Source organism: Copadichromis virginalis, linkage group LG4, assembly GCF_057382275.1.
Source record: "Copadichromis virginalis isolate Kocher_CV1m ecotype Utaka linkage group LG4, C_Virginalis_male_GT1.1, whole genome shotgun sequence".
Lineage (NCBI taxonomy): Eukaryota > Metazoa > Chordata > Actinopteri > Cichliformes > Cichlidae > Copadichromis > Copadichromis virginalis.
In genome coordinates, this window is record NC_140621.1 from 14,284,545 (window position 1) to 14,311,936 (window position 27,392).

Sequence of the window (27,392 nt, forward strand, 5' to 3'; positions counted from 1 at the left end):
CCCCTACCTTTTTGTGATGCGATACCTCTGGTTTGCATCCAATAGTATTTTCCTAGTTTGAGGTTTTCACATTGTTTTTCTTAACCATGGAAATAATTCTGTCATCATGCACTCTTTTGTAGTATTTCAGGCCTTTTGGAGTTTTTGATTTTTATAGGCTTACGTTGCTCCATAAGCAGATTTTCTTTTTGAAAATATAGGAAAATATTAAAAATGTCTGCAATTCCACAGCAGTAATGCAATATTAACATTAAACCCCTCAGACTAAAGTTTAAAGCCTCCATTTGATCATACCTGACTGCTTCTTTTTCACAGAAACTATAACTGACCGAGTATCTAGGTGAGCTGCGTGATCAATGTAAATGGTAAATGGCCTGTATTTATATAGCGCTTTACTAGTCCCTAAGGACCCCAAAGCGCTTTACATATCCAGTCATCCACCCATCCACACACACATTCACACACTGGTGATGGCAAGCTACATTGTAGCCACAGCCACCCTGGGGCGCACTGACAGAGGCGAGGCTGCCGGACACTGGCGCCACCGGGCCCTCTGACCACCACCAGTAGGCAACGGGAGAAGTGTCTCGCCCAAGGACACAACGACCGAGACTGTCCAAGCCGGGGCTCGAACCGGCAACCTTCCGATTACAAGGCGAACTCCCAACTCTTGAGCCACGATCGCCCCATGTAATCAGAGCTTTGAGCACTACTACTGCAGCAGATGTGCACTTTTTTTTTATTATTAAAACTACATGCAGTTCAAAAAACAAAAAACCGTTCTGGAGAGGAGGTCACTGAGGACACCAGGGTTTTGTCTGAAACTTGCCAGGAAATGAGAAAAAAATACCATTGAGCCACATAGCGTTCCAAATCCCAGTTTTATTGGTCGTTGGATTTTAGGTGAACCAATGGCACGAGAGAGAGAGAGAAAGAGATTAATTCACAAATATCAAAGAAAAATTATACAAAATAATACAAAAGGAAGTTCCAGTTATACAAAGCAAAGATGTGGACTCTTTTTTTCTAATTTGTCTACTGCCCGAAAACTCAAGAGTAAGGCACAGTCATTACCACATGTTTACCCTTCCACATCCGTTTGTCTAAGCCCATGTCTTGGTTACCTTGGAGAAGCTGGTTTCTCCGAGGACAACTGCTCCTTTTATTCACTCGAGATTCTCAACCATTCATGCCAAAAAATAAAAAAAAAATAAAAACCTTCAGAAAGTTGGACGTGGGCTAAGCAGTGATTGGTTTTCCATACTGACCTTCAGATCAGAGGAATGCTGGATGATGATGGGTGGAAGAGCCCAATAATTCAGGTGGGGGCGGGGGTGCACGTGCCAAGATCATCTTTGCTGGATCGTTAAAAAAAGAAAAAGAAAAAAAAAAAAAAAAAGCAGCAGATAGAAACTTTCTGCTTCTGTTAGTATGAATGCAGACTGCTGAAGGGTGGAGAATCGAAGAGGTGGGGGGGGGGGGACCCGTGGGTGCAGCGTGCTACATGACTGCATTACAGACCACTTGTAATCAAACTACTTCTTTCCTCCTTTTAAAACAAGTCTCTACTGAACTTTCACCAACAGTTCAGACATAAGAAAAAAAAAAATCCAACGCAAACAGAAATGGAGACGTCGCTGTAAATGCGGTCATGGCGCTGCTCGGACCGAAAAGAAGCAGCAGATTTAGGGAATGGGGAATGGGTGTAGAGGTGGACAGGCAGTAGGAAAACCGTCCCCGGACGGTGTGCGAGATGCTCGACGGGACGTTGTTAGTAGCACCAGGTTCCAGTTTTTGTCGGTTCCAGTATCAAAGGTTTGGTCTACATGTAAAGGCTGAGGCGTGCGCCAAGTCGAGGGAATCGAAAAAGCAGCTTTCAAAGAGTTTATAAATCATTTTACTCCAGTTTTTATTTTTTAGGACTACCTACTGTACACTTACCCATGATAATGTCTGTGCCTCGGACATGGAAAAAGAAATGAATCCAACTGTGTTTCACAGACTTTTTTCCTCCTCCATTACACATACCACACGTGGCCCATCATTTTTAATGCTTCACTTAGTTTCTTTACACTATTCTTGTGACAATTGTATTAGCGATCAACTTCCTACTTCCCATCGTTTGGTCTAGGAAATCAGACTTCCTGCCAAACCAATGAGGAAACAGCTAGAGGAACTACACGGGAAACTGTTTGGACATTTCCTACACTTGAGATGAAAAACGGGCGAGACTGAACCCTTCGATCAGAACATCTTCAACATCTTTATCATCAGCAGATCCACTCCAGTTGTATCACAGTCATCACAGGCGCACGAGGCCCGCTCATGAGAGAGAAAAGGAAATTAAGAAAAAAAGAAAACAGCCTGGTGAGAAAACCAGTTTCTACAAGAGCCAACCATCAGAGAAACAGACCTCCTCCTTCCTATCTTACAGCCACCTGACAGGACACAGCAATGAGGTTTGAGTCTGTTTTCAGAGATCAGATCAAGTAGAAAAAGGACTCTACCAGATCAGCTCAGACACCATAAATACTGCCACCGTGTGCCGCTCACACAAACAATAGAGACGAGTGGAAAGACGAGGGGGTTCACTCAGAGAGGAGGGGGCTCTTTAAACGTGGCTCTGCTCTGCTCTGGGGGGGAGAAACAGCCCAATCGTAAGGCAAGGACGGAGTGAGTGGCGGAGGATGGGGGGGTGGGGATGGGTCGAGCAGCAAACCAGATTGGAGCAGAAGAAAAGTGCACAGCCCTGTGGTAACTATGGCAACAGATAAAGGTCGGCACTGCAGAGCAGAGCTGGAAAAAAGAGAGGAAGGATAAAAAGGAAAGGAAAAAGGAGCGTCTCCTTCTTTCCTTCTTCTAACCTTCCTGTTCTCTCTGTGCAGTTCATCAACATATAAAGTTATAAGTACAGGATATACTGAGGAGCAAGAGGGGAGGGAGGAGGGGAGGGGGGGTGAGGACACCATATATGTGTGGACGGGTGGTGTCGTCGAGCCGCCGCCGTGCTCTCGTTTCCCTCCTCCGGCATCACGGCGGCAGGCGACCACATCCCCGTTCGCCGCGGGTTTTCCCCCTCCGCTTCCCCCTCAGTACTCCCACAGTGTGGCGGTCTCAAGGTCGTCGGCGTTGGCCTTCAGCACGCCGGCATGGTCGCCGCGCAGGTATTTCCCGTCAGCGGCGTGGCAGATGGCCAGCTTGTTGTAGTCGCAAAACTCAAAGAGGAAGTCGACGGGCGTGTCGCTGCTGCTCACCACCGACTGCTCGCTCCCCACCATCCAGTATTTACCTGTAGAGTCTGCAGGAAGAGTGGAGAGGAGGCACAGGGGAGGAGGAAAAGTGAGGATTAAAAATGATAATCATGGGGAAGAAACAAAAGATTGAAATCCTTTTTTGGCACAGACACCTTGTGAGTCCATAGTGAAAATCTAAATCTCTTGGAGAATAAATGATTAAACCCCCCGTGTCCGTGTCTCTCCACATACTGACGTTATAGCATCAGCTTGCTGACTGTTTAAGGTTACTACAAATGAAAGTTTGCATTAATATGACTTCTCCTCTGCAGGACCCAGTTGTGTCAAAAACAGACCTTGCAGGCTGTACGCTCCATCTCTGAACTCCAGAGTAAAGTAGTCATAGGAGGAGCGGTTGGAGTCCAGCGTCCCAGTCACCTTCCTGCAACCGATGAAGCCGTGCTCCCCGCGCAGCACGATGATCGGGCGGTTGATCAGCTTCATGATGAACTCCTCAGACTCACCTGAAAGAGACAACAGATGTGTCAGAGCAATGTGCAGTCTTCACATCAGCACATTGTGCTTCTTTGTTTTGCTGGAATGCTGCTTATGATTAAAAATGCTGACTCTTTGTTCTCATTAAAAAATAACGTATGTGATGCAACTCATGTCAGAAATCTGTGTCAGCGAGTGCTCAAGCTGCCAAAGCCTCCTGAAAGAGAAACTGCAGCACAAAGCAAAAACCCGTCAGCTTTGATCCGCCAATGCTGGAGACCAACGCCTGATCTATAAGCGGAGCATCTTGTGATCCGCTTGCTGACTTGTAGTTTCTGTCAGCCTAAATTCTGTGCAAAAGCTTGGCATTTCCTTTTTTAGAACCTCTGTGCCACCGACTAATGTGAGGAAAAAGGTGTTTGCAGAGTGTTGATCTGCCTATTAAATGCTAATGTTACATGCAGCCAGTTAGCACAAAGACTTTCATCATGTGCTTGTAGCCAAAGTTAATAAACACTTATTAATAAAAACTTATCTGGCCAAGCGTTACATGTATAAAAATTCAGTGTAATGTCAATGTAAGGACATCAATGTAACACAAATCAACCAAACTACTTGACAATATGTGGCATCAGTGTATGAGGAAAATCTGCAGCTGTTAGCTAGCCGGTTAGCTAGCTGGTTAGCACTGACATCAAATCTGTCTACAACTACAAAAGACTGTTAGGAGAAGCTGTTATTTCAACATTGTCTTCTTATATCCGACCATTTTCACAGGGAAGATCTTTTGTTTAGAACTATGAATCATTCAAGAATGAAGAAAAGGCACCCAACACAAGCAATTTTAAATTGCACCTTTAGGCACGTTGTTGCTAGCAGCCTATTGCAAAAAACCCCCAAAAAGAACACATTTGTTTCACTTTTTTTTCTCCTTCCCCCGCAGAGAGCTCTTAGGTGAAAGGCCTGACACACGACCTGAGAGATGCATCCAGAACTTCACCTGACCCATCTACTGTTCACTGATGCCTCACGAGAAATGGTCTCAGTAGAAAGGTGACTGTCAAGAAGTCATTCTTACTGACAAACGGGGAGAAAAGGCTGTAATAGGTATACCAAACTATACAAGAACTGGACTGAAAATCTGTGTCAATGCGCTTTGCAGTGATCCCCAACACGCTGTCAATGGGATAAAAGCATATCTGCATATCTCGATAGAAAAAACACAATGTTACACTGTCAGTCATGGATTGGCCTCCCCAGAACCCAAACCTCAACACGACTGAAGCAGTGTGGGATCATCTTAACAAAGAACAGAGCAAAAGCCAGTCAACATCCAAAGAGGAGCTTTGAATGTCCTTCAAGAAGCCTGGAGAACTGTTCTATACCTGCGCAAGAGAGTTCAGACTGTGTTGGAGACTAAAGGGGATCTTACCAAATATTGACTTTCAGTCTTGTATAAACTCAGTTTTTGAAGTACTAGAAGAGCTTAAAATATTCAGTGTTTGAAGGTAACATTAAAAAAAAAACCTTCATAATGTCAGCATAACCTGTATTTTCTAAAATGCCAATATAATGTGTTGGGCAATGGTTTCACTTTCCATGTTGTGGCTGATAAACAGCACATTCATGGCTGTGAGAGATATAAAGAGGTTTTTTGTTTTTAGTCAGCAGGAAGCTTTTCACTCATTGCACAACACTGGTAATGTTAGGGAAAATATTATAAAACACTTCTTCAGTAAAGACTTCAGAGAAGAGAAACACAGACAGTTTTACTTGTTGCTTAGCAAGGGCAGCTCTGAGCTCTCGCACGAGAGTGAGGGCTCAGGGACTCGCGCCCAGAGACTGCCCCGGTCTTTATTTTATAGTTCCAGTGTGTGTGTGTGTGTGTGTGTGTGTGTGTGTGTTGCTGATCAAAGGGTCATAAAGCACAAAAGGTACATCCTTGGTCAGGAGAAGGGTGACCCCCCCCCCTCACCCTGGATAACACAGTGAGGAAGTCCTGCAGTTCATCTAAATGTAAAGAAGCACTTAAACTAAAACAGACATAGCTACGTTAATCCTACCGTAAAACAATAAAACAAGGTACGAGCTCTTTCCCATGCTCCCAGGATGTGGGGATGAACCAAGCCTGCTGAAAATCACACATCCTGTCACTACACAATTGATTATATGCCTCTAAGCATACATGGTTAAACATTTCCTAATACAAATAACTACATGCAGTATTCTACCATATGCAAACTTATATCACTAAAAGATTATACTGACTACTAAATACAATTTTCCATTGACAGGTAACAAAAGCCAGCCCTTATTTATTTTTAGTGTCACACACACACTCTTGCTTGCTCAGGAATTTTCCCATGATGTTTCCAATCAGCACCATTAATTCAATACATCGAGTAAAAACTTGGCAAAAAACGCAAACGAAAAGACTGCAACAGAGTTAAAAAGCATTAAACAGCTTACAAAACAGAACCCCTCCACTCAAGTGCACAACTGGAGCCACAATTGAATTACTTCCACTGCACTGAAATTCTCCCCGTCACTGCAGAGGTGTAAATTGGTTATCCCCCGTGCGTCTGTTTGCACGGCTGTATCAACACGTCGCACTAACCTGCACTGTCGATGGTGGCCGCCAACTGGCCGTTTTTCTTGGCGGCGACGTATTTCCCATTAGCAGCCCGGAACGTCAGCCTCTTCCCACGCCACTCAATGTCAAAGTAGCAATTAGCTGATCTGCAGAGACGGAGAGAAAATTAAAGAGTTAAAGGAGTACCCAAAAAACCTTACACAGCAGTCAGATATGCAGTAATGCACTCGCAGGATTGTCAGCTAAAAAAAACAAAACAACAAACAAACATCTTCACAGACTGAGACGCCCAGCAGCTTTATCGCAGTGCAAGTGACTCTTGGGTAATTAGATAGGTAGGATCCGGGTAGAGGGATAAGCTTGAAGTCTTTGGTTAAGTGGAATCAAGTAGCTTACTAAATCCTTTCACTTGGGAGAGGATTTTTTTTAAGTTGATTTTGATTCTCTGAAGCTCAGAAACATCCTCAAAATGTTTTCAGCAGACCACAGCTGGTTTAAAAAAAAAAAAGCACTTTGGTGGTCTAATCTGCGAGAAGTAAACAGAGGGAAATCTCAAGAATGTGATTGAGTAATCTGGTGAAGTTCCTGCAGGCCCCCCTCAGTGTTGAGGATCTGCTCGGTCTTATCTTAAACAGAATGGTCTGCTTCTGAGCTCCCTCATAGCGCATGCTTGTGACCGAGCTGATCAGTTTACTGCTGTCCTCTGCATCATTCCTGCACACGTGCAAACACGCTAATGCTAAACATCTGCAGCTCCTCCTGATCACCGCACATAGTTTCCTCAAGAAAGAGGCTTTAAAAGTAAAACTCTCTTAACTCATGACATGTAAAATGACCAGACTCCCACTCCTGGATCTGTCTGGGGACTCACAGAGAAGTGACTCAAGAGCATAGGGTCAAAGGTCAGGGGTTAATAGCTAGCTCTCTGGTTGAACTGAACTACTGTACATTAAAGCAAATGACTCCACAGGTTAGGGCTGCACACAAATGCACTTCAACTCCCACAGCATGCCACAGCTATGGACATGCCATCAATCCCTCCCACACACAGGTCAAATTACGAGTGAGGACTAAACACCAGAAGCTATGACGGACCAGTTTGAGTTTTCCACAGTCAGCAGACACACACACGGACAATGAACGGACCTCACTGAAGCAGGTGTAGCTGTGATGATGTGTGCGATTCTTACTTAGTGGAGGCCGTGCACTGCAGGCCGCCGTTAGCCGTCAGGGTCCAGTATTTCCCAGCGGCAGTCCGGAATGCGCACTTCCTGTTTTCACGGCAGATCTCCATCTGGAATACCTCTTGGTCACTTTCTTCATCCTGATTGGCTGACAGGTCCATACCTGTGTGGGGTTAAAATGTTGGGGAGACCTTGTCAGGCTGATGAATATGAGAGGGATATGAATAACCACAGAAGATTCATCATTAACATTCAACACACACGCACGCACACGTGAGGCAGGTAACCGTATAGTAAGGACTTCTTCTGAAACTTCTATACAAACATTCTCCAAAAGCTTTTTCTTTGCAAGGATTATGAGGACATCAGCCCTGTCCACATAATTCAATATGTCCGGACAGCGCTGCATGCACCCTTATACCCACCGAGGTATACACAGCCCACACGTTCACATCCGCTGGTCAGGATCAGACGTACCAAATGAACAACATCAGTCTGCTTAGATTAGTGAAGGATTTAACACAGCTGCACACAAACCCACACCCACCCACTCACATCTGTCCTGGTCTAGACAGACCCCACTACACTTCAAAGGATCAGGCGTCACAGTGGACGGTCACAGCACACAGAGTTTGCTAGCCAGCAGTGACAACAGTCTCTGCGGGAATCTGAGAAGGCACAGCAGCTCTGATGCTAAATACTTACATCTACATCCCCAAATAATGATAAAATATTAACATGCTTCCATTTTTAGCATGAAAACATTACTCAACTAAAGTATAAGTTGTTGGTTTTGTAGGCATTTAGTATTTCAGAGATATTTTTTCCCCCCACTCTGCATTATGTCAGTGAGAACATATCCCTAATATGGTCATCTCAGGCACACAGAAGCTCCACCCACCTGCAGTTCAAACCTCCTGTTCATGAGGGGCAGCCAATCAGATATCAGAAGAAAACTGCAACAAGGCCCAGTGTAAGATAAAAGGATTATTTTGAACTGTGAATCATGCAAAGCTACTATAGCAGATTCCAAGAATACGAAACGAGAGTGATGGTATCCCTTAAGGTGTACCAAAAGCAATGGGAACTATCTGAATAATTTGATTGGCTATTTAATCGATGGCAGCTAGCCTTGACAAAACTTGTAGGCCAATTTAAAAAAAGAAAAAAGCTTTAGCTCTGTGAACATTTAAAATACATCACAGTTATAATTGTCATTTCCACGTCCTTCTTCCCCTGCTGTATATCTGTAGTCCAAAAAAAAAAAACTACAAAAATCAGTGAGTCTGTGAGTGCATGTGTGTGTTTGTACAGATCAGCAGACCTCATTAAAATCAAATCAACCTTAGTCAGGCACTCAAGAGCAACAAAGAGGTAAACACATGAGTCAACTATAAGAGCGAAAACCCAGACGCACAAATACAATCTAAGCAGCACAAAGCCCGCCATTGTATATGATGAAATCATACTGTGCACTGACCTATAGCCAGAGGGCTCACAAAAGAGAGAGAGAGAGCCTGTCTGCTATGTAAATGTGTGCAGAGCAAGAGGTGAGAGGGCGAATCAGGAGAAGACGAAGAAAAAACAAAACAAAAAAAAACAGCCGCACAAGTGGCACAACACATGTTTGTGAACACATTAAGAGGGGAACCTTTACCCCAACAGTAACTATTCTGCCAGCAGCACTCAGTAACAGTATTCACACAGAGCCAGCGTTACATAAAGGTGTTCAACAGTTACTGCTCACGGACTGTGTCTGGCGCTCGGGATTGAGTTTCTGCAGAAAAATGCAGAGATGCACACATGTGCACACACACAGATGATTAAGAAGGAAAATATAACCATAATGGGAACCACATGGAGAGGAGGGGGTACGGAGGAAACAAGAATGTTCATTTAGAAGGGTTTGAGGAGGACAAGGAGAAAAAAACTGGCAAAAAAGATCAGTGTCCTCCAAGATAGGACACGTCTCTGAACTCTCCTCTAATGCTCGCTGCTTCCTGCTCAGCCAACGCAACTCTAGTAGCAAAGCAGAGCCCATGTATGTAGACTGTGGCTATGCGTGGATCAAACCATCTGCTGGTGGTTTTGACCCATGACGAGCTTTTGGCTGGTATTAGAGACGACTTTACAATGCAAATAGCAAATGTGCTAATTTTAAAAACACTACAAAAGACTCTTATGAAAGTCATTCAAAACCTCATTTTAATATGAGGTCTTTACTTTTGAAATTTTGACTTGTAAATGATAAGAGCACAAAGAAAAAGCCCGTCAAGCGTGAGTTATGTCATCTGGGTTGTGTTAATGTGAGCTGTTCATTCAAAGCAGTAGCATGGGCTCTGTTTTGATACAGTGTCGAGGCGGCTCTATGAAAAACAAGCAGTTTGATATCCAGCTCAGGAAGTTTGGGGTCAAACCAGACAACCAGGGCGAGGCGAACAAATCAGTGTGGTAATTACTGAGCTTTAAAGAGCAGGTGGTAGGTGGACTTGTTACTGTGGACAGAGCCAAGCTAGCTGCTTACATCTGTTCATTTCAAGCTAACCTGGTGCTAACCTCAGCTTCATACAAATGTGATGAATTACATACGAGACTCACAGCACTCAAAGTCACTGAACAGAAATCTATTCAAAGGCAAAGTTGGTGGTTTTCTCGCGTCGTCCTCCAAAAGAACCAATCAAGAGCCAAACCTGGAAACCTGAGCCACTCATCAATGACACATGGAGCACAGGTGTTGGTGGCGGCCATATCTATTCATTAGTATGCACGTCCTCCTATCATTTTTCTTTGCTGGCTGTTTCCATATTATGAACTGGCATGGCTTTTTAAATCAGTGCTCTGGTGAAAAGAGCTAGATATGTTCATATGGTGAAAAATAACTTGCATGAAAATCCTTTAACTGCTTTCAAAGACTGCACACTCACTGGCCACTTGTTCAACTCCTTGTTATTGCAAATCTCTCAACAGTCAGCCACATAGCAGCAACTCAACACATCTAAGCAGGTAGATCTGTTCAAGACGACCTGCTGAAGTTCAAAGCGAGGATCAGAATGTGGAAGAAAGGTGATGCAAGTTACTTTTTATACATAGCATGATGTTGGTCCAAGTATTTCAGAAACTGCTAGCCTGTTGGGATTTTCCCACAGAACCATCGGTTTATAGAGGATGGTCTGAGAAGAAAAATGATTCTCTGGATAAAATAGCTTGTTTATACCAGACAAGAATGGACAAGCTGTTTTATGCTGAGGAGACGGTAATTCCAACAACCACTCGTTATAACCAAGCCATGCAGAAGAGCATCTCTGAATGTAAAACATCAAACCTTTGAGCAGTTCAGCTACAGCAGCAGAAGACCACAGTAGAAGAAAACCCATCGAACTGATGTTAAAACTCACACAAAATCATTAAAATTGGACAACAGGAGACTTGGAAAATGCTGCCTTGTCTGAGGAGTCTCAGTTTCTGCTGCAACATTCACGTTAGAGACAGAATTTGGCATAAATAACATGAAAGTGTGGATCCATGCTGCCTTGTACCAGCAGTTCAGGCTGCTGCTGGCGGGGTAATATTTTGGGAGATTTTTTCTTTCTGCTTATGAGGCGACCGGTGAAATTAGATTACAGCTTCAAAACGTATAGCTGTGTAACCACACATCTTATCTGACTGTCATCAGTCAAGAGGATAAGCATACTTCCCAAACTGGGGAATTTTTCAAACAAACAGTTTATTCAGTTGCGCTCTGCCCAAGCAAAACAACTACTTCAGTCTAAAATAAAACAACCGCTGACACCAAATCATCACAAGGCTCGAATACGTTCATTTCAGTGACCGATGACTTGGGGTAATATCAAGCATCACACACTTTTAAACTCAGTTTAAAATATTGAATAAAAGGTCAGCAGGGTTCACTTTAGCTTCTGTTTTTCATTCTCAGTTCAATGTTTTTCATTTACTTCATTTTTGTACAAATCTAAGACGTCTGATTTTTACGTGCATGTCTAATGTGCATTTTCACACAGACACTGAAAACCGGCACCGGCTAAAGTCTGGCGTGAGTTTGGAACTGTTAGTTTCAGCGGAAAAACAAACATGAATTTCACTATATGAAAATAAACCCGGAAACTAAGACGCAGTTTTGCATGCTGAGCTGATTTGAGTAAATGATTCTCTGAATATCTGATTTGAATAAACTTCAGTCAGCCTTGCAGATGGTGTCAGACACTTTCACACATTCAGCTGCCTTGTCTTGAGTTATCACAAGGACATTTAAAAAAAACAAAACAAAAAACTGCTATAAAAATACCCGACTGACAGACAAAACAGTCACCCTGAAGGCCGTGCAGCCTCAGCCGTGAGGCCGCTACACAACCAGATCTGTCCACACTGATCAGTCTTGAAGCTCACAGGGTTATGAAGGAGGACAGAGAGGGTCTGCAATCATGTACACACACCAGCAAACCACACATGCCGATTCCTCCCAAACCTCATGCACACACTCTACTTAAACAACAATCCACTCCACCCATCGCACTCAGCCTAATGGCGGCAGGCACAGATTGTCCTCAGTGAGCCAGCACCAGAGGCCTGCTGTGAACGCACGCGATTCTATCAAGCCTACTTTGTGTGTTTGTGTGGCTCCTATTGTTCACCAGGCCCTGACTGAGGAGGCGACCAGCTGGGGCACAAACAGGGAGCCAGATCATCAGCTTTTGTTCTGATCCAAACACACAGAGTGTAACCAGCCGGCCCACACTGACTGAAACACTGCTGCTTCAACTCAAAAAACAAAAACAACACACATGCATGCAGAGAAAAGGAGGTCAGGCATGTGAGAGAGTATCGTGCCCGGGGATGCCCCAACTCTTTGGGCAAATTGATTCAAACTGTGTGTTCAGCTCGTCTCTACTGAAGTACAGTTGCTGTGAACTCAAGGACGGCGATGTGGAGACACACCCAGAGCACGGCAGGATGACACGCTGGAGACCAGCTGAACCCTAACCTATAATAAAGCGCAGACATCGAGGAGGAGAGGTTCCCCCCCTCGTGGGTATGCAGCTGACGCGAGGCCGATCCTCTGGCGCGCTCCCAGCACACAAACACGCAGAGGGCGTGCAAACATTAAAACGCCAGCGTGCCCACTCAGTCACAGCCAGCGAGCATTACCAAGGATGCATAAATTAAATGCTTCCCATCTTTTTTATCCTACTGGTCGACCTTGTTGCAGTGAGAGAAAGCAAATAGTCGCCCTTCACCCCGCGGGGATTATCGCACACCAGCCAAGGTCAGAGCTGCGCCTCTCACGTCTCATTTCCTGCTCGCGGGTGGGGATGAAGGAGGCAGATAGGGTGTCAGGGCTGACTCGTGGCCAGACACAACATGGAGCCAGTGTTTCTGCTTCCTGAGTTTACCACACATTGCACGGTTGGTTTCACCCTGACTAATGTGCAGACTTAAAAATTATTTATGAATTAGGAGATGAGGATTCTGTCAAATTAATGCAAAGCAACCACAGATGAATCTGTAATCCGTATAGATGACTTTATAGGGAGAAGCAACCATTTAACAAGAGTGAGCTTTGTAAGGCAATAGAGATGTTTAGGCTGGCTACATTTAAAGCTCAGTTTGTTCGATCCCCAGACTGTGCAGGTGTCTTTAGTCACACCTCATTTTCTGATATTTCGCTTCCAAGGAGCTGGATTTTCTTAAAATATGTCATCTTCAGGCTGTTTTTCGTTGCATCAGTTGCAATTGATCATTTTCAGAGGAATGGGGTTGTTTTTTTGTTACTACTCACCGAATCATTCAAGAGATTTAAAAACCGACTCCCAGCTCTAGAGATAAATCAGCATAGTGTCTGCACATACTGGACAACTTAGTATAGAACCAGTTTTAAATAGTAAATTTATTACTAGCATCCCGTCAAAAAAAAAAAAAAAGAGAAAAAAAAAAAACATTAGCTCACATTTTGTTTACTTGAATATCTGAAAAATGCCAAAGTTACATCATTAAGAAATAAAGGTGAAAAAAGAATGCAAAGGCCTGACACGGGACCTGAGAGGCATGGATTGGCCTCCACACCCCAGACCTCAACCTTGTTGAACATTATTGGGATCATCTTGACAAAGAACAGAAGAAACAGCAGCCGAAACCCAAAGAAGAACTGTGAATGCCCTTAAAGAAGCCCTGAGAACTATTCCTGAAGATTACTTAAAGTATTATATACTAGAGATGGACCGATCGGATATTAGGTATCGGTATCGGTCGGATACTGACCTAAATTACTGGATCGGATATCGGAGAAAAATAAAAAAATGTAATCCGATCCATTAAATATCACAAAAGCACCTCACAAAACTTGCAACACTCCGTAACTCACCTCAGAACGTTAGCACGTCGGAGCAGTATGCATCACGTGATAGAGCGGCTGTGGCATGCGGACCTGTCGGTGGTCTGGATAGCATGTGGAGCTTCGCTAGCAACCTGGCATTTCATCTCCGACAAAGTTATCCCGAGAGAAGTAAAGCACGTGTGTAAGTCCATCTCTAAATGTTTGTAAAGCATTCCTGCTTAAGCTTAACAAGCGACTGCCTCTCCTGCTGCTACTTCAATCATGAAACTGCTTAACGATCAGCTGATCGGCTTTTCTGTCGCGAGTCCGTGTCTCTAGTTTGCTTTTGGCCCACTTTGCACCAGAAAGAGGAAACCAGCAGATAAACAACAGCAGCACGTTTAAGCTTGATAAGCTGTTGTTAGAATGTATTTAATATTACTTTCTACACCAGGATCTTTTTCTACGTAGCTGACGCTGGTAACTGTGCAGGGGCGGATCTAGCAAAGTTTAGCCAGGGGGGCCGATAGGGCATTAACTGGGAAAAGGGGGCACAAAGACATACTTTTCTTTCTTATTCTCATTTAAAATGTCGAGCTTTTAATAAATAATTATCTGACACCCAAAGTTTTAATCTGATGTAAAAGGAATAGAAGTCAATTACTGTATATAGTGACTATTAAGTCTAATATATATACCCTAGTAAGCTATAGTACTTTTTACTTTGGGAAGGTACCATCTGTGCAGTCTGCAATTTTGTTGAAGAAAGATGTTGAATCTATTTAATATTTCTTGAAAAATAATTGATTTCTGTGCATTTTTTTTTTCACACTGCATCAAATTAAGGTTGATTACGTCGATTAAGCATCATGAGGTGGAGCGTGAGGGGTGGTTCCCTATTTTTTATTTATTTATTTTTGTTGTTGCTGGGAGTTGGAACCCTATTAGTTAGGTTGCTTAATATTTATGCTAAGTACTCTTTAAAATACCAGAATAGGGAGGATGGTGTAGGTTTAAGTTTATTAGATTGATCAGTATTGCTGAACTATGAAATATTTTTTTTTGCATACAGGTATAACAGAATAGCTTTAGTGTAGTTGTTGTTTTAAACTTGAGTATGAACTTATACAAAATGCAGCAAGATATTTAAAAAACAGTTTTGTTGATTAAAAAACACTATATCGGATTCATATCGGTATCGGCAGATATCCAAATTTATGATATCGGTATCGGACATAAAAAAGTGGTATCGTGCCATCTCTATTATATACACAACTATACACATACAGTATATGATATTGCATGTTTCAACAAGCTGCTGCACTTCTTTCTCATTTTCCTAGTAAATTACAAAGAAATAAAGGGAGACTTAAGATGGTACACAGTACTGTAAGCTAACTGTTTCACAATGGGGGTTGGAGGTTTGGTTGAATCTAGTTGTTTTCATAGTCCTTTGGGTTTTATGGAGACAGCAGGAGCTTTGTCACCAAAAACCAAAGACCCCCCGAGTCACCTCACATTTGCCCCTCAGGGAATTGTTGCTTACAAAGAACAGTCAACACTCGGTGGTCACAAAGCAACCACCGGTCGCCAACAGGATGTGACGGATTCTTATTGTTTTAGCTGACAAACCAGCACTCAGTCTTCACTCACACTTGCCCTACAGTTTAGAGGAAGAACAGGCCACTAAAGGGCCACCGAGCTGCAGGCTAACTGACTGATAATTGCGTCCGAGTCCATATGCGGGTCGTTAAACAGCCTCTCTGAGAATTCGTGACCAGAGACGAGAAGAGTGGATGTTATGAGCCGGAAACAAGCGGCAGTACTGAGTCAGTTTAAAAAGCAATTACAAATGCTGTGAGTTCAGATTAGTGAACAGCAAAAACTGTGGCACCGTTTGGGTTTTGTTTAAAGTCACACAATGACGGACATCAGACTTTACGTGAACCAATATGAAATATTGGATTAATTAAAACACTGCTGGGCTGTAACAATAAAATAAATCACAGAAGGGAGTAAAGAGTCAGCTCCTCTCTTGTAAAAACATTTGCAACATTTGAGTTATTTGCAACATTTTAGATTAACGGAGGTCTCATGAAGAAGTGCAAACAAAAGCACTGATAACGTTTCTAATCCCATTCAGCTCAGAGTCTTTGGTAGGTGTGTTTGGATGAGCTGACTTAATACTATCAGCTGAAGCTGCATTCATAATATATTAACCATCTGCACCGTTGAGGTGTGCGGATGCAGATTCCCATGACGTAACCACAACAAATCAAATGTGCTAAACCTGAAACGAGCAGCTGAATCTTTTTCCTCCAGCGAGCTGCACTGTAACACTGTTTCTGTGCAAACTAACCTGCAGTAGCCAAAACTGAAAACACACAATGCAGACCATAATTTTATCTTAAAGTAGGGGTGCATGAGAAAGATAAAAAGAAAAAAAGAGAATTTCATGACTCAATAATCATGGCCGACTAATGAAAGGATGTCTAAACTGGATTTACTGCTTTTGAGCGTGAGAACTTGACAAACAGCAATTAAGCGCGAGTCACCAAATCAACAGTTTTGACTGGACAAAACCAGCTTTCAGAGTGACCCGACTGAGCTGGCCCGAGCCAACCCCCCCCCCCCAAAAAAAAAGCCAGCCGATTTTAACCATCATCACGACTTGGGTCTGTCAGCCAAATAGCCGCTTTAGAATGGAGTGGAGGGGACTATAAGCAGCTGTTGATTTGAAAAAACATCTGGAGGCAGTTTAATTCCACTTGGCATTTAATCTGCATCACAATGATCCCGTTGTTGGCGGGCTGAATGTGGTTTTCCCCCCCTCTCAAGATTCGGATCTTCTGCTCGTTATAAGTTGTAGCGGTCAGAAGGGACGACTTGGGTTGAGTCACCCATGAGCAAGGCATCATGGGTACATGTCTGATATGATTTCCAATATTTCAGCATAAAGCATCTAAAGACACGAGAAGCAGTCTGATAGCAGTGCTCCTTTCCCTGCACCGTTAAGTTAAAGCAACGCACTTAAAAGTGACTCACACCACCTGTGACATCACTCGCTGGTTTGTAGACGAGTTCTGGTCGCAGGCAAGAGACATTCTGAACCCAACACCTCTGTTTGACCTTTTTCTCACTGAGAAACATCGCGTGCAAGTACATTTTTGTTTGTCTACAAGGTAACCATCAATGCAGATCCACCACGCTGCATCCAATACTCCATGTGTCACTCAAATCGTAAAGAGATAGATATGACAAACTGCAGTTTCCTCGATTACAAGCCACTTAGTATCAAAATTTGCTTAAACACATGCATGTAAGCAGGATACTGCACCTTCCATAATAAACTGTGGTGGAGCAGCCAGCCATTCAGATCACAGTGTGATTGTTTTTGTGGTGGATTATTAAAGAGCAGTTCGTGCTCTCATTGCAGGGGCCCATCCTTTTAATACCGCAACCTCCACCTTCAAAATGGACCACCATTTTGTGGGTTGGGACTGAGCTTGAAGCTGGACAAAAATAAAAAAAATAAAGTAGCAACTCCTACTTTGTGAGTCGAGGATGAATGTCTCTGTGACAAGTAAACAAAGCAGGGAGACAGAGCAAACATGCCCGGGTGTGACAACGATGAGAGAGGAAAATGAAAGGATAGACAGATCACACTTCATGAAAATAGAAGCTGTAGTTAAAAAACAAAGCAAAAAAGCCACTAAACCACCAGTCTTCTCAGCAGACGCCAGATATTCAGAGCGATTCAGAGAGCATCAGTTATAAGTCGTTCATTACTTTCAGAGCCTCGCGGCCTCATGCAAATACTCAGAGATTACTGCGCTGGCTCACAGTGATATTTAGAGAATGATTCACACACTCTCGCTCTGATCTCAAATTTCTGCTGAGTTCATCATACTTTTTTTTTTGTTTTGGATTAATGATGGGAAAAGAGATATTCAGGCACACATCATGTTCAGCATGCGGCATGCCATCGATGACGACTGGAGACACACAGCAGCCAAGCCTGAAGGCTTGGTATGAGTGGGGGAGGGGAGGGGGTGGCAAGGCAGGAGGAGGGGAAATATAGAAGAGGTGTTAAAAACAAAGGTTAGAACAATAAAGGAGACAGAGACTGGGAAAAAAGTAAGGAGGGGTGAGGAAAAAAGGAAGGAAGGAAGGAAGAAGGTGGAGGGAGAAGCTTGTGTCCTTGCCCAGTCATGCAGCCGAAAATCAGACATGCATGAAGACCATGAGCTCTCACTCAAACAGTAATGGAGGGAAGGGGGAGTAGAGATTGAAGAAAAACAAAAACTATTCCGCCTTATCGAAGCTAATAATCACATCAGCAGTGGATGCTGCTGTGCATCTCTCTTAATGAGACACAAAGGCTCCAGTTTCAGCTTTTCCATCCACATTCACTGGACAGCTGAGACTGTGGAGCTTTTTCTGCTGCACAGATGGTGAGGACTCTAGTGTTGCATTTTTAAATGCTCCTGGTCATATCAGTCAGAACCTCACCCGACTTAAATTAAGCAAGCTGTTTTGGTATAAAGACAAAAGTAGCAGTTGCCTACCAAGTTTTCAGTCATCTTCTCCCCTTTCTCTAATTGTGGAGCCATTCTGCTTCGGTGGCACGGTCAGCCTTCCAGTTTAAGACTGTTTTACATTTGAATGAAGGCACGCGTGCACACCGTGCTCTGTGTGTAAGAGGCTGAGAACTCTGTGTACATGGTGGTGGTTTGTAAAGTTTACTGACCATAGACGATACAACAGTGCTTTTAATCCGCTCCAGCCTGAGGGGGTTGGGAATAGTGAGGGGTGGGAGGGGAGGGGTGGTGGTGGTGGTGATTTCGTGCTGCGTTTTGTAGAGGTGGGCTGATCGATCCAAATATCGATAGTATCGATACCAATGCTGGTATTGACATCAGATGGATACAAGCGTGATAGAATCAATGGAAATCATTTACCCCAAACATGCACTATGAAAAATGCAAAAAACAAAAACCTAGATTCAGAGTACATGAAAAGCTGAAAGGTGGGTTTTTGTTGCATTAGTGCCAATTATAGTGGAATGTAAAAATCAGTGATTCAGTGGTCATTGAAATGTGCTCAGAATTTGCAAATTAGAGATTCCTCTCATAAATCATGACACACTGCTCTCCCCTACATAAGCTGCCATTATAGGTTAAAAGTATTGGTACTGGTATCAACAACACTGGCCCTGTATTTGCTTGGTATGGCACACGAGGAGTACTTTTTATGAAAAGAGGGTGATTTGGCCCAAAAGACATTGTTTAAACATGTGTAAGTGCGCACAGGCCTCTGGTGTGGGACTAGAAGTCTAGGCCATGCTCTGTGTCCATCATTCAGAGTGTGTGTGTGTGTGTGTGTGTGTGTGTGTGTGTGTGTGTGTGTGTGTGTGTGTGTGTGTGTGTGTGAGTGTGAGTGAGAGAGAGAGAGAGAGAGAGAGAGAGAGAGAGAGAGCGCGCGCTGCAGGAGGGAGATGCAGTCTCAAAATTCCATCACGTTAACCCTTCCTCTACCAGACACTCTTCTTCTCTCACACACACACACACACACACACACACACACACACACACACACGATCTGGACCGGACCACCACCACACCCACCTTGCCGGGTGGAGACGTTCCTCTCGTTGGCTGCGGTGAGCACGACCTGCGGGTGGCTCTGCTCCAGCACGAACATCTCGTCCTTGCCCACGCGCGCGCTCTTGCCGGACTTCATGGTACCGGAGGGCCCGGAGGGCGCGAGGTACCTGCCGCTGCAGTCCCTGAAGGCCACCTTACCAGAGCGGAACTCCAGCGTGTAGCCGGTGCTCTTGTCCGTCGTGGCGACCAGCGCGCCGTCGTTCCTCAGGAAGCGGTTGTCGGACGTCTGGAGGTGGTACCGCTGATCTCGGAACACGAGCGTGATCATGGAGTCCACTCCCCACGGGACATCCCGGTCGATGGCGATCTCGTCCACCTTGTCGCTCAGGTGCGCGTACCGCTTGCGCGTCACGCTGAAGATGTTCACCTGCGGGTGCATGGCGATGTGCACGCTCCATTTCTCCGCCACCGAGGCGGTCTGGGCGAAGCAGATGATCCGGTCCTCGGTGCCGCCCAGGTAGCGGCCGTGCTGCTCGGACTGCAGGGACCAGCGGCCGTCGTCGTGAGCGGTGATGACAAACCGGCATTCCGGACCCGGGGTCTCGCTGTCTCCGGTGACGTTCCCGTCCTTGTCGGCGGCGATGTACCGGCCCAGGTGTGACTTGAGGAAGAACACGTTCCCGCTGGAGTCATCGCCGCTCTGCTCCAGGGTCCAGATCTGCTTCTTCTTCATGGACGTGGCGGACGCGTTGATTTTGAAGCCGAAGGTCTCCGCCGTCAGGTATTTGTTCCCGCAGTTGATGAGACCGAACTGGATCTGCAGCATGTCGCTGGTTCCGTTCGTCGCTCCGTTAGTTGTCATTGTCGCTTCTGTGCGCTCGAGCCTCGGACCGGTTCTGTCCTGAGAGGGATGAGAGAAGAACGAGGAGGAGGAGAGGGGAGGAGGAGCGGTTCTGCAAGTGAGCTCGCGGCTGAAAGGGTGGGATGCTGTGCAGCCTCGCGTGCTTCTCTTTGTTTGGGGGAGTCTGTGAGCGCGCGCCGCCGGTCCTCGGTGCTCTGCCTGTCTTAGCAGCGCGAGACCGCCGCCACAGCTGCAGCCTATATAACCATCAGTGACGTCGCACATCAAACCACGCCCTCCAGGATGACCAGCAATCTGGGAGCAGAGCTCGGTTGTCTCCTCTGCTCGAACCCTGTTGCTTTTATCCGTCTAGTTTAGGTATTTTCCCCTGTTTTCCCGCTTCCCATCAGAATTCCCTAGAAGTCTAATTGTGAACAGTGTGTGTTGGTACAAGCTCAAAACTCTTAAAATTGTCTTAAATTCTTTAAAAAGCCCTCTATTTTAATATCTAGCGACTCGATTTCCACCCAAGCATTAAAATAATATCACTTTCTCTCGCTTTCAGACACATATGAGACCGGTTCAGCATTCAAATCACGAGGACTGTGTGCGTGTGTCCGCTCACAAAACAGCTCTATTCATGTGCCGAGCATGCACATCACAGGGCTGGAAACAAAGAGGTCAAACAGATCACACTGGCATCTTCTCAGTCCATGTGCATGAGTGAGCACCCCCCCCCCCCCCTCTCTCTCTCTCTCTCTCTCTCTCACACACACACACACACACACACACACACACACACACACACACACACACACACACACACACACACACAAGTGTACACTTTAAAACAAAACAAAACATACAAACAGATATCGGCCAACGCAGAAGTAGCTCATGGCTCAGTGAAATTTCAAGGGCAGTTGTTCCAAACATGACCCGTGCACGTCCATGGCACGGCGCCATGAGAGCGACAGCGCTGGAGTTTCCAATCTGGGTACAGAAAAAAAACACAAATATTCTTTCCACCTGCATAACTATGCAAAGTAAGATCAATCACAAGCTAGCTTTGCTACCTTTGCAGCTGGCGTCAATCGTGATCAGAGATCTGTCATCGAGCTAAAAAAAACAACAACAACAACAACCCCCCCCCCCCCCCCCCCAAAAAAAAACCAACAAAACAAAACAGGAGAACAACAAAAACTATTTCAGAAATAAAAAATTAGCACCACAGTGTAAAAAGTGTTGCACATGTTGGTAGAAAGGATGTGTTACATCATGTTAAAAACAACTTCTAAATATGCATTCATTATATGTTCTGTTATTCTAATGTTTGAATGTTATTACTAATAAAGTTTTGGTTCTTTTTTAACTTTGCCAACAGGAGCAGAGGTTCAGAGTGCCAAATGCCCCCCCTCCAGCCAAAGCACTGAAACCTCCCTGCACTGTGATTTTTCTTGTTTAATCATATTTTTATTTAATGAGTGCTTGAGTTATATTTATAACAGACAGTGGCTCTGTTTGTCATCTGCTGTGTCTGGAGCTGAGGAGTAAAGAGTGATGTACTCCCACTCACTTTCATGAATGAATGGGTGCTTCTGTTGTTGGATCATTCATACAGTGCAGCTGGCCTGGATGTACATCACACTCTAGTCCTATACATCTTAACCAATACAATACCAACTTTAATAGTTAGAAACACACAGGATTTTCATTTTCATTTAATAAAAAAACTAATAACTGTCACATCTGGTGAACTGATCACGAGGCTCTGAGGTCTTTGTTACTCCCCTCTCTGCTGGGTTTGCAAACGCAAAGTAATCTGACCCCTAACCAGTAATCTAATCACTAGTAATCTTTGCCTTTCTCTCCTGCAGTCTGAATAAATCCAATCTTCAGACAGAACATCTTCAAACAAATCAAATCTCTGTGTAATTTCAGCTCCACTCTAATAAAATCACCACACTCGTTCTCATGTATTTTTTTCCGTTTTGGGGGCTTGTGTTGTTTTCATTTCTAACAGCCTTATTTTGCAAAACTTAATTTTAAAATGTGCGTGTAAGGGTCTGTGTGTGTGTGTGGTAAAGCAGTGACTTTAAACTGCAGATCAGCACGGAAACATCACCTTTTGAGTCATTGCAGTTCACACAGAAACCATTTGCATCTGTACTTTTGTACAGAAGCTGTGGCGATCCCAGTGGAGCTTCCATGGAAAGATTAACAGCATGCAAAAAATGTGTCAGCACACCAGCCTCAACTATTTTCAATGTACCGAAGAACTTCTGGGTCACGCATGCACAACATGCTCATTTTAAAAACAGCTCAAGGAAAGAAAAAGTGCAATAATCAAGCTTCCCATAAAAGTTCAACATCATTCAAGAGTTCAGTTTGTGAGGTTTTGAGATCTTGGTAGATTATTTCTGTTACTGTGGACACACTCAACGTAGCTGTTTCTAGTCTTTAGGTTGAGCTGAGCTAGCCAATCCTTTAAAGATCGTGTTTCAGGCACCCATCCATCTTAGAGGTAGTCTTATCTGTAGGACAACTTGTGTTGCTGAACTGGAAAGAATCGGCTGTTTTTTGGTGGGGGGTTGCCTGCCTGCAGCATCATCAGTGAGCTTTTTCTCCTAAGTGCAGAATCCTTCTCATTATGTGCTGACAAACGCAGCTCAAATTAACTGAGAGGATTCAGATGAATAATTGATTCGGGTTTGATGTGGGATTAGCAGACATGTCAACAATCACACATGTTCCCCTCCTCTCTCAGGCTGTTTGCTGCTCAGAGAATTTCATCCCCTTTACCAAAATCCCAATTACAGCTTTAGTTTGCGGCCATGCCTGTTTAGGAAAATCATCTTTAACTACTTTGTGATTTTTTTCGTCATGCTACATGTTTGTAGATGTTTTTACTGATGTTTTTACTTCTGTCTAAGTGTGTGGAAACGATGAAGTCACTGACAACAAATCGGTGTACCCAGCAAAAAAATTAATAAAAAGAAATCAGAAACATAATGATTGATGAATCACTCACACGACAACAACATTCAAGGAATAACCAAGGAATGAAAAGTGCAGTTCCTCTAATGGCCACTGGAGGCTGGCACCAAAAGTAAATCGAGCTCATAGACAGAATAAAACATGATGGATGGAGCTTCCAGGTGGGGAAAGTGAAGCCAATGCAGAAGATAGTTAAACCTGCAACCTACCTGAAGGCCACCAGATGGCGATAGCTGTGGCTGATAAAAGACTTCCAGTCCTATAGAAGTCTATAAGAAAATGGCTTTCTCACTTGACCTCTGTCAACACTTTCCTGATGTGTTTGTGGGCTCAGTCATTCATTTTGGATCATGCTGAAAAGAAAATGAAATCGATTTTGTACTTTTGGTCATTCTATGTTTCAGAAAGAATGTTATTATTATAGACCCTGTGCACGAGAAAATGCTAACTTCCTGGTTTGAGACCGGATGTGGGGTTGTACATTTCCAGTAGCTTTACTTTGCGGTCAATCGCTACTGTGAAGATATACTCCAAAATCATGTCCAAAACTCGAAAACGGAAAGTTGTGTCATAAAAAAATCTAATGATCAATTTTGACGTTTAAAGAGTTTAGATCGATCAGATGTTTACATCACTCAACACAAGCAGAACTGCATTACTGCAGAAGACACATCGTCCACATTCAGAAGCACATCTCTGTATAGTGACTGGTCTTATGATGTAAACAGGCAAATGTTCAGCATTCAAACTACAGGTGAAGAATAGTCAAACCAGATGTTTCCCCCGTTATGTCGATATCAGCTAGTCAAGTACACACCTACACAGCATGTCAACAAACCGTGAAAAAAACCCACACACAAAATGAATGATTGCTGGTAACATGTACGAACGCTATGTTGTGACTTACCTTAAAAATTACAGCGGTCCCTCGCTATAATGCGGTTCACCTTTCACCTCGCTGTTTCGCAGATTTTTTAGTGCAAGTTTGCATGCTTATTTTTTTTACGTCACATTGTGTCCTGCGTCCTGATCGCTGCAGACGATCTCCTCCGTGACGTCTCTCCTGTACAGTACAGAATCGCTGCATCGATCGCTAGCAGTGTGACTCTGAGGTGCAGTACTGTATGTCCACGATGTCCACGAAACGTTTTGCACCGTCAATAAATAAAATTGGCTACTTGATTTCACCTTGATTTCACCTTGATTTCACCTTTCGCTGGTTATTTTTAGAACACAACAAAACGAGGGACCGCTGTTTTCAGATACTGAGAAATATAACATTTGAACCCTTTTTCTCTTTTGCTCTGAGGCGCAGGGAAAAAATATCGACAAGTCAATGAACATCATTTACAGATATATTGGGTAAATGCCCGAGACATCTATAGAAATGTAAATCACTGCTTGATTCATTCATTTGCTTAACTTGTTTTGGACCGTAAACAGGGCGCGAATAGGACACCGGAAACAAAGCTCCCCACAGGAGTTTCCGCACTGGAAGTAGCATATGCTAACGTGCACATAGTCAATTCCCATTGGCTAACGACTTATAGCTGACAAGTTGTTAGCCAATGAGCAACACTCACTCATCCTTATCACCTGTTTTTTTAAACTAAAATGACAAAGTTGAAAATGCACATTTTAAACAAGACTTCAGAAACCAATGGATGAACATTCATACAACATTCAGACGTCGTTACTTGTGCCGTGCTTATTTAGATGAAGCAACAATAATGACGCGAGGGCAGTAAATCTGAAGTATTTCACAGTAATTCATTTCACAGCAACATAAACGTGTAACACAATCAGACGTAGAGTGACTTTCATCCAAGCAACGAATTCATTCTGATGACTGTGGGTCAGCTTTGCATGACAGTCCTCTGGGAGCCTGAAACACACAGGTGAGACGTTTCACTTCTATAAGTCGGGGGCTAATATCAGGGTCTGTAAACTACAGTGAAAATGTGGCTTCACACAGACAGAGGAAGAAACACTTCTTTAAAAAAAACAAATACAAACAAAATAATAACAGCTCTAAATCAAGCCTTCAAAACACGACTTCATTGACCAATCAGCTACATCGCGACAGCTATGCCATCTTTTATATACAGCCTATGGGAATGGCATTTCATTACTATAGAGTGTGCGTGTGAACATTTTACACCTCTCTCACGCTATGCAGTGTTGCCTCCATTGATGCATCTTTAAATTATGTTTGAGAGAGAGGTAGTTACTCTCTCACACACACACAGTCTCATTATGCATCTCTTACAGATGCTGTGGACCTGATGAGAGTGGTAATATTTGCGGTGTTATGTTATACCACACCTCAGTCAAGCACCCATCAGCACAAGCCTCTGTGGAGACTCAGTGGGGGAGGTAGGGAGGGAAAGAGAGAGGGACGCCATCTTTGTTCTCAAAGCAGCTTTGAGGATGGTTGCTATAGTGATCAGCCTCAAATCTGTCAGTTGATGAAGGGCAGGCACTCTGCTGTAGATGGCATACACACACACACACGCGCGCGCACTACATTCAGTACCTGCAGACGGCGCAGCACTGCATCAGAGGACGCTAAGCTGACCAATAAGCTTCCGCCTTTGACACACACCTCTGGACTGGAGCCAATGGCACCTCCTTTTCCACAGCTGCATTATGACATCAACCAATCAGGAAACATCTTTGGACAAAACAGCAAATCAAAGGGAAGCCTGGGAGACATTTTTATTAAAACAGAGTTGTTTTTTTTTTTTATATAAGACGCCTGAGTCTAATTAAAGTAATGGCAACATTTTTCCCTGCCGTTGTTTTTGTCTGCAGCTGTGGAGAAGTTGTTGCAGCGTTTTTAGTCGTGACTCACTAACCTGACTGAAACTGAACAAAGAAAATAATGTGAGGAGCAGGAAAGGGACAGATATGAACAGGGTGAGAAAGAAAGGGAGAACGATGGGGAGAGCAGGGGGACTCTCCCTCTCCTCTGACCTATATTTACAAACCCCAACTTGCGGAAACCATTGTTTGATGGTGAGTGTGTGCGAGCAGGCAAGCGCAAACCAAAGTGTATGGAGTGTCCTCGCTCTACAGATCTCATATTAGGTCAGCTAGGGTTGTATCAGGTCTGAGCAGACATGCACAACTGAGCGCAGAGCAGCTTTAGCTCGCCAGGGACGGCAGAGCAATAATGAGAAACCGGCTGGAACAGAATCTGCGTCACCTCTCAAGCATTAACCTATATTTTACAGTGAGCATTGACCAACTCAGTGAAGACATGAATGAACTGTCCCACTTTTCCTGCTGCAGTAAATCATATGATGCTGTGACAGAAGGTTGTAGCAAACGTGCCAGCATTTCAAACCCGAGCGTCAAATGATTTCTTAGCCTCCCATCACTGCTCGATCCCTAGTGTGCTCCAGTCTAGTGTGGGAGACATAACGAGCTAAATTTGTTCTACAACAGGGTCCTTCCATTGATTGTATTGATCACTTTCCTGGTCATTACAGTCTTGTGTCATGAAACCAACAAATGCCTGTTTTCCCTCTCTTTGTTTTCCTGCCCTCATGAGTCTTTCTCACTAAGAAGAGCTTGAAAATTGGTGAAGTTCTCCCTGAAAAATGCTAACGACAGGTTAAAGCCCCCAATAGGGCTCCTATAGTTAGTCTGAGAGTCAAATTTCTTAAGCAATAACTGAATCTAAATAACTGATAGTGGAAATACTTTAACTTAAAACCTCAAACCAAATCTGTCTCATTATCAAAGCTGAATAAAGTCAGAAATGTAAGAGGGATTTTTTTTGTTCTTATGCTTTATGTTGGCTTTGATTTCAGCCATCGACAAATTAAATACTTGATATTCTTAAATTCTTGAGAAACAGTTCTCCAGATTTCATGCTTCAGGTTTGCTAAATGTCCAGTCAGTCATAATTAAAGCCTTTTAAATGTTTCTATAAGTACTGTTATATGAAGAAAACTGCATAAAAAAACTTTTTGAAAGATGGACTGAAGCAATCCTGAAAGTGGATGTCTGAGAGGGTCCTGTGTGTGCGTGCTGGTGTCTCTTGCAATCAGTAAGGAATGTGTGTGTGTGTGTGTGTGTGTTTTCTTGTGAGTGTGTGCACACAGCTG

General features: G+C 43.8%; 1 protein-coding gene across 1 annotated transcript; it reads right to left on the reverse strand.

Annotated features, from left to right (window-relative positions):
- Positions 1 to 862: 862 nt before the first annotated feature.
- On the reverse strand, positions 863 to 20,523 carry fscn1a (fascin actin-bundling protein 1a). The gene is made up of 5 exons (XM_085453728.1): positions 19,461 to 20,523; positions 7,512 to 7,668; positions 6,346 to 6,467; positions 3,590 to 3,757; positions 863 to 3,298 (listed from the first exon to the last, which is right to left on the reverse strand). The coding sequence occupies exons 1-5, from the start codon at positions 20,299 to 20,301 to the stop codon at positions 3,090 to 3,092; spliced, it is 1,497 nt and encodes a 498-aa protein (XP_085309854.1). The 5' UTR covers positions 20,302 to 20,523; the 3' UTR covers positions 863 to 3,089.
- Between the last annotated feature and the right edge of the window lie 6,869 nt (positions 20,524 to 27,392).

Coding starts and splice junctions, on each gene's coding strand:
- fscn1a (XM_085453728.1), bottom strand. CDS start 20,301: ATGACAACTAACGGAGCGACGAACGGAACCAGCGACATGCTGCAGATC. Junction 7,669..19,460: donor GAACGTCTCCACCCGGCAAG/GTGGGTGTGGTG, acceptor AACCCCACACAG/GTATGGACCTGTCAGCCAAT. Junction 6,468..7,511: donor CAGTGCACGGCCTCCACTAA/GTAAGAATCGCA, acceptor CCGTCTCTGCAG/ATCAGCTAATTGCTACTTTG.